We start from the raw sequence: 12,558 nt of genomic DNA, 5'->3' as shown, positions 1-12,558 counted from the left end.
ACTTCTTAAATATTTTTAAAAAATCTTTTGAATGGTAAAAAAAAAAAAAAAAAAAAAAAGAATAAAAAAAAAATAATAATAATGGAAAAAATAATAGCGCCTTAGATCCTTCCAGAGATTTTCTCTCTGAAATTTTTCTCTCTTCAAAAAACTTTTCTCAACAAAAAACTTTCTCTTCAACAAACTTTTTTCTTCCATCAAAAACTTTTTCTGTCTTGAAAAACGTATTTCTTTTAAAAAAAGCTTGTCAAAAAAATTTTCCCCATGAAACTTCTCTCAACAAAAAACTTTTTTCTCTTCAATTTTTTTTTCTTGCATCAAAAAGCTTTTTTATGTCTTCAAAACGTTTTTCTCAATTTTTTTCTCTCATCCAAAACTTTTTCTGTCTTCAAAAAACTTTTTTTTTTAAAAGCTTGTCAAAACATGTTCCCATAAAACTTCTCAACAAAAAACTTTTTTTCTCTTAAATTAGTTTTCTTGCATCAAAATTTTTTTTTGTCTTCAAAAAAAGTTTTTTCTCTTAATTTTTTTTTCTCAACAATTTTTTTTTCTTTGAACAAAAAACTTAGTTCTCTCTTCAGAAATGTTTTCTCTCATCAACAAACGTTACAATTTTTTTCTCCAACCTCGAGGTGACGCGAGAGAGTAAGTTGAGGTCCATGCTAATGTTAGCGGGTCGTCATGCTTTCTCTCTTTTGAAGAGAAATGTTTTTAAAAGAGAGAAAAAAAATCTTAGGATCTAAAGCACTGTGGGCTGCGTCTTAAATCGCATACTCTCTTGAGTAGGTACTTTTCTGAATAAGTAATTACTTTGCGACCTCCAAAAAAAGAGTATGTTCTATATAGCATGAATGTAATCTGGACGTACTACATTCACCATGTCATTGTCACGTGACCCACCAGCGTCAGCTGCGTTCATGAATCTCTCCCGTGGCCTCATGGGATATAAAGTGTCCATCGTATGCTCACTTCAGAATCCCGCCGGAAGAAGTAGGTCATCCGGGGGCTTTTTGCCTACTCTTTTATGACTACTGTGAACTCAGACATTCTTCTTTGGTCACATACTGTTTTTCGCCTACTCTATGGAAGGGAAGTGTGTGATTTCAGATGCAGTCTATTTGTTTTTCCACCATGAATTTATTCCATGTTTTCAGGGCTTCTGTTGACTTCAGTTCCCAGTGTTAACTGAAGAAGAGCTGGGGTTACTAGTTTTATTTTTTTGTTAAGTATTTTCAGTTTTCAGTTTAGAGTGAAGCATATGACATAACTAATATTTTTAACTGACACTGACAAAGATGCTTTTAAAAATATTTTGCTGATTGTTAGTGCATCTTAATTAACGCATTAACTAACCTTCACAAATGTGACCTTAATGTAGAGTGTAAACGGCAGTCACATCCACGTTCTCAAATGGCCGAGACCCCAAAACTCAAACTCTGACTGTTTTACTCCAAAACAGTGAGATGATCAAAGCCATAAGTTATGTTCCAAATTTGAGGTTGATATCATCAAAGATGAGCTTTCAGTAAGATTTTGTTTGGTTGCAGAACTAAATGTTTCCATTAGATGACATTTGTTCACCATTCATTTCCAAAGTGATCATTTTTGACCTAATATTTGTTTATCATCATTTTGAAGACACTTTTTTTCAGGGCCATTTAAACTTTTCAAATCATGCCCACGATTCTTTGTTCACGTAGCACGTGCCAAAACCCTATTCCAATGAAGTAAGAGTCTAAAAACCAAATGTAAACCTTTTCAGTCAAAAAAATGAGCGAACAGCGCCTTAAAGGTTAAAAAACAACTGCATCTGACAAGTGCAATTACTCAGAATGCATAATCAACAGAACTGAACCGATGAAGTCAGATGAACGTTTATGAAGTCAACCGTCTGCTGCTTTTCTCCGTGAAGGTGCAGCTGATCAATGAAGCGTATAATCTGGTTCTGGGTCCAAAAACACCATGCAACTGAAGACGAGTGATGTGAGCGTTTGAGTTTATTCAATCAGTGTTAAAGATTTAGCAAATATTCCAAACGAAAATATTTCATCAGTTTCAAAAATATAAAAACACTGTCCTAATTGAAGGAAAACAAGTTTACAAAAAAAATGAATCCAGTATTTGGTGATAATACAGCATAAAAAGGGATTTATAGGCTAGTCATTTTTGACTGGCGTTGTTACTTTGTGACATTTTTGTACAAGATAAAACCATTTCAAAACAAACCTCCTGATTAAACATTAAAGCACACCAGTGTGATTTTTCATATTTTAATAAATGTCAAAATTATCCACAACCAGATCAGTGAAACTTGAGAAAAACTTCATTAGTTAGCCACATTAGTTCACATGAAATCTAAAGCATTAATCAATCAATGTTAATTTCAACATGTACTAATGCATTTTTAAAATCAAATCTTGCATCTGTTAAGATCATTTAATAAAACGGAGCTAACGTTGACAAAGAACAGGTGGATTTTTATTAACATAAATACTGTAACAAATGTATTGCACATTAAGTAACATTAACTAAAGAAGGTTACTGTGGCCTGTGATCAAACAGTTCCAGAAGAGAAAACAAAACCTGCGCTCGCTGAAAGAAAACAGGCCAGTATTTGGTGATAATACAGCATCATGAGATTTACAATCATTTTTGAGCAGGAAAACCAAAGGTGTTAAAGGGTTTTCAACAGTTGCGGGTCATAAAATGACCATCTGATGTTCGTGAACCTCCATCAAGCTTTCATCATCTACACCAAAGAGAAAACCAGATCAGTTCACAATCAAACTTCTGCCAAAGTGAATCCGTAAGAAGATCATTAGAAACACTAACCTCACGCTTTACCCTTCAGAGGAACAAACACGGTTCATCAGGCCTCGACCTTCTTCAAACCCCCGACGGTTTCCGACGGGAACTCAACCTGAACAAAACCAAAGAACGAACATTAAACACTCGACCGCAGGAATCACAGATATGAACACAGAACTAACTACAGTGTCTTTGCTCTGGGAACTAATCTGGCGTTTCTCAAATTGAGCTACATTGGTGAAAGTGAATGTGTTGGTGATCAGAGCCTAAATGTAAAGTCTTTCTAGAATGGTTGGCAATGCATGGGGAGAAATGAGTGGGAGTTTAACTCTGAGTGTCTGACGTCCGTCTGAGGATCTACGACACCATGCAGACGCTTCTGAGAGGACTGTGAGATCTGCGCTGTGCTGTCAGAGCAACTGAATCTGAGTTTAAGAAGTGAACAGGAGAGCAAAGGAAGGTTACCTCGCGCACACAGGCTAACGAACAGAGCAGCCAGAGTCAGGATTCACTTCAGGAGATGCAACGCTTCAAGCTCCGAGGAAACTCATCCAGAGCGCTTGGGTTCAATCAAGCATTGTTTGGGTGAAACACACTCAATAACTCACTCTACTCGCTAACTAGCAGCACTGGTGATGGTTATTCTCTTTAGCATTAGAGCTATGATCTTCATATCATCTGAACATGGACACACCAGGAGAAAACAGGCAGATTTGAACTCCACTTAGTTTGCATGGTGTAAAACTTTAGTAACAAACCCAATTAGTCTTCAAAGCCAAACACAAACTCTTCGGTTCCTGTCGGAGCTCGAGGCAGAATTCTGCTGTTCTTCATGTTTGAGCTGTTAATTGAAGTTGCATGCGATTAAACTACATACTGTATGAATGTGACATTGAAAACTCTTTGAAATGCATCACTTTAACCTCACTGGAAATAACATGCAGTTAGTTAAAGTCTCTCAACCCTTCAGACTAGTGCTGGGCGGTATGACCAACAATTTATATCACGGTATTTTTCTAAATTATACCGGTTTCACGGTACATGACGGTATTTTTTTTTCATGCATGCCCGGGTGTTAACCATATTATCTACTGATTGAGAGGAAATACTGCAGTATATTGACTTAGAATGCCCTATTTTACTGTCATGATGAGTGAATATTGTCAAAAAATACCACACTAAATAGTGACTAAACACGACCCCTTTTAATACATGTTAACCAGGAGTCACTCTCATTTATAATCGCGGCATCGTCTGATAAAATCAACATGCATCTACACTAAAGAGCAGCTATGAATTTGTTTTGGCTATATTACTTTTTTGTCTCATGCAGCAGCACTGCCTGCGTCTGAGTAACAAACTAAAAACAACAACAAACAAAAAAGTGCATGTGATATTAACAGACGAACTACGCTCGACACTTCTCCGGGAAAGTCAGACCTCGCGTTCGCGGGACAGCACTGGCGAAATCTTCCAACTGAACCATAGCTAAGGTTTATCCAAAAAAGTCGCTAGGTTTGTCAGTATGAATATTCTATGGAAAAAAGCCGCTAATCGTTCTCGTTCTGTCGTACGTATCTTGTCAGTGTCTGCGCTTGCTTGGCCATTTGTTGCGGAGAAAATAAGGAAAGTGTGTCCAGCTGAATTAATTTTGTATTTTGTTAGAAATGGAAATGAAATAATATATATATTGAATTTATAAATGTGTATGTACATATACAGTATATATATATATATATATACTTGGATAAAAGCGTCTGATAAATGACTAAATAAAATAAATAAAAGGGTCTGAAAGTTGCTAAATCTAGTGCTAAAGTCGCGTTCGTGTGTGTGAGACGCGGGAGCTGATGGCAGGGGGCGGTGGATATTTGTGGCGGTCAATGTGGATATTGTGGATGAGTTCTTCTGTGTCATCACGTTCTATTAGTTCTACAGCTTCAGTTTCTGAACTTTCACGCTTAGTAACACATACAGCTGTTCCCTCACCACAGTGCAACAGTGAAAAGGAACCCCTTTCAAACAGTGTCGCGTTCCCAACGTTGTTTAAGCGACATACACCGGTATTGCGGTATTTTAAAAATTCATATCATAACAAAAATAGACACCGGTATTCGGTATGAACCGGTATACCGCCCAGCACTACTTCAGACTGATCTCAGAAAACCTGTCCAGAACACATTTGGGTCACATTTAAATCAAGCTTATATTTGGGACCATTTAGGATGCTCTTAACTCAAGAATTACATTTACTCATCCACATGTCATTCCAAACAATGAAATCTTCAGAAACGCTGGTGACTAAACGGTTTCGGTTCCCACTGAATCTGTGTCCAATTTAATGGAAGTCAATGCAAACCGAAAAGATTTGGTTTCCAGCATTCTTCAATCAGGTTTGGAACTACGAGCAAACGACTGAGAAACTAACGTTTTTGTGTTGTGTGTGAGAACTATCCCTTTAAGAACACCCCTCAAAAAAACCATTGCAATTAAATTTCAAAAACACTTAATTGCAGCTAAATGCACAACTATAATGCAAAAAAAGCTACAGCAATTAGAACTAGATAGTAAAGTTTGTAGTTTTAAAAGCTTTAAGTTTGAAGGTTTTCAGTTTTAACTAGTTTGAAGTTTAAAATACTTTTAAAGTTTTGAAGACAATGCAATTTATCAGAAAAATAGATAGAAATATTAAATTAGAAATTTTAGATGTAGATTAATAGATTCTATGGTGTTTCTATGCGTTTGCTAAGGTACCCGAGGTGGTTGCTAGGGTGTTGCTATGATACCCGGGGTGGTTGCTATGCGGTTGCTAAGGTACTTGGGTGGTTGCTAAGGTGTTTTTATGCGGTTGCTAGGGTACCTGGGGTGGTTGCTAGGTTGGTTTGGATAGTTATAGTGTTGCTATGAAGATAGATAAACAGATGGATAATCAGATGATAGAAATATTCAATGAGTTTGAATGAGTTAGAAATAGTACATAGAAGGGAAGTCTGATTCAGTCTAATGGGCTTCAGTGTTTAGATTTGAATTTTGACAGTTGGAGTTTGACGGAATGTTCAGATGAGCCAATACTTTTCAATGTAAGTCTATGGGATTTTTAATCTTCATTTGTATGAAGACCGTAAGTCCAATCAGTTAGAAAAGATATAGCAACCAGAGTCAGACCAGTCTGAAGGTCTGGGCCGAGTTTGGTGATTGTAGCTTTAAAGCGCTTTTAAAGCTACATTTTGTCAGAAAAAGTTTAAATACATTATCAGCAAGTTGGCTTTTTCAAGCCAACTTAATGAGTAGATGTGCTATATTATATCTTAAACTCTTAATGCAACTTTCCTGAGAACTAAATTTGTGTCCCTGCAGCACAAAAGCAGTGTTAAGTCGCTGGGGTATATTTGTAGCAATAGCCAACAATACATTGTATGGGTCAAAATTATATTTTTCTTTCATGCCAAAAATCATTAGGATATTAAGTAAAGATCATGTTCCATGAAGATATTTTGTAAATTTCCTATCATAAATATCAAAACTTAATTTTTGATTAATATGCATTGCTAAGAACTTCATTTGAACAACTACATTTTTCTTTTATGTCAAAAATCATTAGGATATTAAGTAAAGATGTTCCATGAAGATATTTTTTTGTAAATTTCCTAAATATAATATCAAAACTTAATTTTTGATTAATATGCATTGCTAAGAACTTCATTTGGACAACTTTAAAGATGATTTTCTGAATATTTAGATTTTTTTGCACCCTCAGACTCCAGATTTTCAAATAGTTGCATCTCAGCCAAATATTCATTTTATAAATCTCAATATCAAACAATTGACCCTTATGACTGGTTTTGTGCTCCAGAGTCACTTTGTGTAATGTGACCTGCTCAAGTTTGAGAGATTCATGCCCCCCCCGCCCCATCTTGTATATTTTGAAAGGCACAACAGAATTCAAAGCGTTTGAACAAATGGTTTCGTTTAATAGGCTCCATGAAGCCACAATTGAAAAGCAAAAAATAAAAATAATAAAAACAAAATATTGAGTCAAATTTTGATACAAAGGAAACAAGAGCACAAGGATTTCTTTCCCAGTTCTGGAGCGTACTGTTAACAAGTTCTGGTTCTCTTTCAAGTGAATGATTAATAGATATAGATAAGTCAATAGTCCATGGTTAAAATGCAGGATGCGAAGAACAGAGACAGATACCTCAGCGCCAGCAGTCCACTGCGCTCGGATACGGGTCATGGACAGATCATTGGCTTACAGCTAATAGGAGCCGTGCTCTTAATGAAGCGGCTGCGCATCAGTAACAAACACAGGAGAGCAAACGCTCTCTAGACGCCCCACAGAAGCACAGGTGAGCGCTAACATGAGTGCAGCTCGCTCTGGTGATTTAAAGCATTCAAAATGAGGCAGAAGAGGAACCCGCCAGCACATCAACACATTCACTCATTCACAGCCGGTGATCAGAAAGCGGCCTTCCTCTCAGAGTACAAGAACTGAACAGAAACATGGAGAACAGCTACAACAAATCCAAGAACAGATCCAAGAGTCTTTAGAAACGCTCGGCTGCAGACGCGTCGGGTCTTGGGTTCTACTCTTGTACAGCTGAGGAGGAAGTATCACACATGAAGACACTCAAGCATCTCAACAGGGTTAAGACACACAATCCCTCCACTAACCCACTAACCAACCCACCAAACATCAAAACAGGGTCGTCTGGGCAGAGAGAGAGCAATCGGGCGATCAGGAGTTACAGCGTCCTGCGTTTCTATCGACCCGATTCAGATTCATTTCTCTGCAATACGTGACTTTAGTCAAATTACTGGGCCGGAAACGTCAAATCCGAATTAAAACTGGGCCACTTGAAAGCATTTGTAGTTTATCGTAAGCATACATGTACAGTTCTAGAAACTCTAGAATAGCCTGCTTGACTCGTCCGCGGCGACACGAGCACAGCAGACATGCTTCTATGAGGATTTTAGAGCGGAGGGAACTAATACGTACCATAACTATCATAGCTGTCTCTGTAAGAGCTGCTGCGATCGCTGTAACCAGAACTCCTGCAAGAAGAAGAAAACAGCAGGTTACACTCGTGATCGGAGCAGTGTGTGTGAGAAACACCGATTACAAGACCATCAGAAGAAACTTAAATGCATGTTAATGCTCTGATCACGAGGCAGGTTGCTTTCGCATTAAAGGGAAAAAAACAAGCATGAATACAGACTGAAATAACTGTATGCCTCGTCCAGTAAGAACAGCGAAACAAAGCAAAACGTGTATAAAGTTGTAGTAATGCACTGCTTTTGGGCAGATCTATGCAACATTTATAAATAATCAAACTGAATTAAAATAATTTTGCTGTCTGGCAGATTTATGCAAAATATTCATAAGTAATAAATCTAAACGAATGCATTTTAATCTAAACACTGATTTGCAGAGACACTGTTGGGGGAAAAAAAGCTAGTTTTAAAAAGTGCAATAAACTGCACAAGACAAGACGCGAGAATAAAAGCGGTTATGCATTTATTTATTTTTTTTTAGTAGTAGTGAGATTTTATTGCATGCGTTTTAAACGCCCATCATTGAATACAAGGCAAAAAAAAGATTCAAGAACATTCCTGGTTACTTGGGTGTTCTGATGTTTGCATAACAAAATATTAATGCTTATGATATTTTGTTGCAATCTAAAGACCCGTGTTGTTTCTGCAGTGTGTGAGTCTGGCGCCGGTGCATCTGCAGGAACACACACCTGTCTCTGCTGTAGCCGCCGCCGCCTCCAGAGGAGTAACCTCCTCCTCCACCTCCTCCTCCGCCGCTCTTATATCCACCACTGCTGTAGCTCCGGTCGCCTCCGTAACCACGGTCTCCTCCGCCGTAGCTGCCTCCGCCTTCAGAGAGCGACACAACACTGAGTTTAGAACGAGACAAACACCTGAGGATCACACTGACTGATAGAGCAGCAGCTCTCGGACCTCCTCTTCCTCGGCCTCCTCTGAAGAAACCTCCTCCTCCTCTTCCTCCGCTGCTGCCGCCTCCTCCTCCACCTCCTCTGTAGGATCCTCCGCCCGACCGGCCGCCTCCGCCCTTCCCAGCCTCATCCACACGGATCGTCCGGCCGTCCACAGACTACAGGAGGAAAACAGCGTCAAACATCAGACCAGTGGAAACCTAAACCAGTGGCTCAATATTAGTGGCTATAGCATTTCTGTCCTAAAGAAATGGCCAAATATTAAAGATTAAGTGGACATTTGAATGAAATGGTGCTTGGTCAATATTAAACAAGTATTAGATCGCACAGTAATGTGTAAAAACAATCGTCAGGCCGTTGGCGCCCCCTGCAGGCCTTTGTTGTAATGCGTAATGTACATTAGCTCTATTGTTTATAATACATTATGCATTTTAAGTTTTGTTCAATAAAACCATATGATTTCTTGCTTTTGATACTATATTTGAACTAATTATTATTATTGCCTCATTGCTATTATATATGCATTTTAAGGCTATTGTTCACTTACATCTATTTTTATTACCACAAAAAATTAATTATAGGGCACTATGAAATTAGTTTTATTTCCAAATTCAGTTTTCCATTTTAATTTTTCTATACTGTTTTAATGGTTAAATTAAAGTTTATTAAATCAAAAAGCCTGTCTAATTGAGTTTTATTTTTACCAAATTCGGTTTTCCATTATTTTCTAGAATCTATTTTAATGGTTAATTAACCATTTAATTGATATATATATATTATTTTTTCTTTCTTTCTCCAAAATACTGCATTTACATTTTTCTCCCTAATAAATTCTGGTAAATACTCCTTTAAAAAGAGTTTGATTATAATTTTATTATTACTAGACTATAACACGTGGACATGTTGTCATTCTTACACTATAATACTGAACTTGATTTGATCAGTGATTTGGACTCTGAGATGGACACTTGCTTCTTGCATTTATGTTGCACTTTACTTTTGGATTTCATTTGGTTTAATGAAACATAGTTTAATAAAATATTCTTAAGTAAAATTGTTGATTTTTGTTTTTTTTTTGCGGTGAATTAATAGTTTAGATTAATCGATAAGTTAGTCGATAGATTAATCGAAACAAAAAGTCGTTAGTGGCAGCACTAATTACATAGAATATAATGAGATTTCACTGCTAGGGATGCACTTAAGTGGTACGCAGGTCACAAACATTGACAGCTGTTAATGCACAATCACGGTTTTAGACCGACTAACTGTAATCCTGTATAAGATTCTCAAACTGGGAGCTTAAATCTAAAGATGTTCTGCCAGTTTCAGAGCTAAACGCAAAACTGACATTTCATTCACTGACGCGGTATAACCAGCAGTGCATGCGCTTACTAGCCGGCAACCCGCCAAAATAAAAGCATGCTGATTTTAGGTTTGACAATGAGAAGTTAATTAGCACTATATTTTTAAGTGTACTATAAAATAACTTTTATACTCTTTTTTTTTAAAATATACTGCTTTTAGTTTATTATATGAATTGTATTAAAATAAAAAAACAAATACATACAAGGGTATTATCCCTATTAATAATAATTTTATTTGTAGTTATATTGTATGAGTCGCACTGTGCGAGTACCAAACCTTACCTCCAGGTGCTCTCATGAGAACCAAACCGAAGCTTATGTGCACCCCTGTATGCACTAATATGCATGTGTATAGGGTGATGCCGTTTTGCCAATTATTAATTGTGCATTCAGGATGTTAAAAATCTAAAATGATTGTTAACCTTTAACCATACATTCATGTTTTTACTTAAAATTCATGTTTAAGTACCAAAAATTTTTTTGTTTTATCAATAGTTTCACAGCATATATTCAGATTATTGTACAAAATTATTCAGGAAAATCATCATGTTTTATAAATGTACATTACTCAGGTTTTATAGCAAATTATTCATGTTTTTTAAACACCAAAAAATAAGAAATTCTGGAAATAAGGTTTAGTAAATTATACATTATATAATTTAGGTGACATTTGTGCATGTACCAATCGTAGGTTGAAACACTATAGAATTTGGCTGAAAGCCGTTTGGGAGCCGAAAGAGTCGGTTCTTACTACTGAACCGAGTCAACTGATCCGACTCACTAAAACCCGCCAGAACTCTCATTCCCAATTTGAACCCAAATCAAAACTAGAGACTCCGTGACGAACCTTTCCATTCATTCCTTCAAGTGCGTCCTTCGCGTCGTCTGGATTCTCAAAAGTCACGAATCCGAATCCTCTGGATTTGTTGGTTTCTCTGTTTCGGGCCACATGAACTGAAAACAGACACGCATTACAATGAGCTGCTTATGCAAATCAGAGAACGCACAAACCAATCCGAAGCAGCGCGGCAGCAGAGCGCGTCACTGATTGGCCACTTACCGTTGGTGATGACGCCATATTTGGAGAAGGCGTCCTCTAGCGACTGCTCGGTGGTATCGAAACTCAGGCCGCCGACAAACAGCTTTCCTTCGTCAGACATTCTGATCTAGAAACACGTGGGTCACACCGAGAAAACACGTTACATTGCACATCATATAATGTAGAAAAAACGCTTTAGTTCGGACTCTAGGCAGAAAGGCGATTAAAAAAATAGAAATATAAAACAAATAGAGGCTTTTAGCGATTAATTGTGCTTTAAGTAATATTAATACGTTATTTGAACGTTTGTCGTCTTGTATTTATTCAGACTCGACATGTGGGTCACGAAGCGCGCGGATCCAAACTAGGCCAAACAAAAGACCCCATACAAACACCCGAATTACCGAATAAAGCTTAAAAACCCGCTGATCCGAGGCCGTGCGCCGTCACAGGCGCATTATAACACAGAAACACACGGTCACCGACGGCGAAACAACCGACTGACTGATTACAACTTCATCAAATCGGCTGATCTGAGGTGAGGATGATGAAGATCTCAATCAGGCGTCGCCATTTTAAGCAGCGCGCGAATCACGATGGACAAAACACGGTCTAACACGATCAATCCCATTGTTGAATGAGCTAAATGTCTAATGTAGTGAAGCACACGTCGATTAAAGCAAACGAGTGCCGGTTAAAAACAGATAAAAGAAGCCGGTACCTGTGATGTCGCAGTTGCGGGTGAAATGATGCACTTCTCGAACGCGTTCAGAACTCCAGAGAGACGCAGCGGAGCGCCGAGCGCCGCTTATAAAGCCCTGCGCCAGAGGGGCGGGGCCTAACACACGCTCATTTACATATGCTAAACACCAGAGAGAGAGAGAGAGAGAGAGGGGCAAGACATCACATGTTTTATTATAAATAATATATATTATATATAATATATTACGTTTTTTTTTTACATTTTTTATATACAAAATTATATTTAAAATACAAAAATTATAAAACATTTGAGGGTAAAGATAGATAGATATATATCAGTTTGGGGCAAGTCATCACATGTATTATTAATTATAATATATATTATATATAATATATTACTTTTTTTTAATACACAAAATTAAATGTAAAATACAAACGTTATAAGACATATAAGGGGAAAGATAGATATATCAGGTTGGGGCAAGTCATCACATGTATTACAGTTTTTCTGAATCGCTAAAACACTAAACCCCAATCTCTGAACCAAATTCTCACTAGCTTAAACCAGTTTGCCGAATAAAGCACTCTTTCTGCTAAACCTTAAACATGTTTAGGCAGTTAGGCTCTTTTAGCAAATCTCATGCACTCTTTTTGCAAAACTCTAAACACATTCTCATTCACT

At 37.3% G+C, this 12,558-nt stretch overlaps 1 protein-coding gene and 1 long non-coding RNA gene across 4 annotated transcripts; both read right to left on the bottom strand.

Moving 5' to 3' along the window:
• Nucleotides 1-2,259: 2,259 nt before the first annotated feature.
• LOC107729622 (uncharacterized) lies at nt 2,260-3,843 on the bottom strand. Of its 2 annotated transcripts, XR_001638601.1 has the most exons (3): nt 3,567-3,843; nt 2,833-3,367; nt 2,260-2,749 (listed from the first exon to the last, which is right to left on the bottom strand). It is a non-coding gene; the product is annotated as an uncharacterized LOC107729622 (long non-coding RNA). The 2 variants fall into 2 exon arrangements; XR_001638600.1 differs by lacking the exon at nt 3,567-3,843 and having other exon boundaries at nt 2,833-3,428.
• A 2,915-nt stretch (nt 3,844-6,758) lies between these two features.
• On the bottom strand, nt 6,759-11,982 carry LOC107729620 (cold-inducible RNA-binding protein-like). Of its 2 annotated transcripts, none has more exons than XM_016540251.1 (7): nt 11,896-11,982; nt 11,196-11,301; nt 10,983-11,089; nt 8,776-8,929; nt 8,553-8,691; nt 7,808-7,863; nt 6,759-7,408 (listed from the first exon to the last, which is right to left on the bottom strand). In XM_016540251.1, exons 2-7 carry the CDS (start codon nt 11,293-11,295, stop codon nt 7,395-7,397), a joined length of 570 nt encoding a protein of 189 aa, XP_016395737.1. In that variant the 5' UTR covers nt 11,296-11,301; nt 11,896-11,982; the 3' UTR covers nt 6,759-7,394. The 2 variants fall into 2 exon arrangements, with proteins under 2 accessions (XP_016395737.1, XP_016395738.1); XM_016540252.1 differs by having other exon boundaries at nt 11,196-11,339; nt 11,896-11,960.
• Nucleotides 11,983-12,558: the final 576 nt, after the last annotated feature.

The sequence above is a fragment of the Sinocyclocheilus rhinocerous genome, unplaced genomic scaffold, assembly GCF_001515625.1.
Source record: "Sinocyclocheilus rhinocerous isolate Xijiao unplaced genomic scaffold, SAMN03320098_v1.1 scaffold488, whole genome shotgun sequence".
NCBI classification, from domain to species: domain Eukaryota; kingdom Metazoa; phylum Chordata; class Actinopteri; order Cypriniformes; family Cyprinidae; genus Sinocyclocheilus; species Sinocyclocheilus rhinocerous.
Note: the sequence above shows the minus strand (reverse complement) of the source record. Positions and strands in the feature narration are given on the sequence as shown.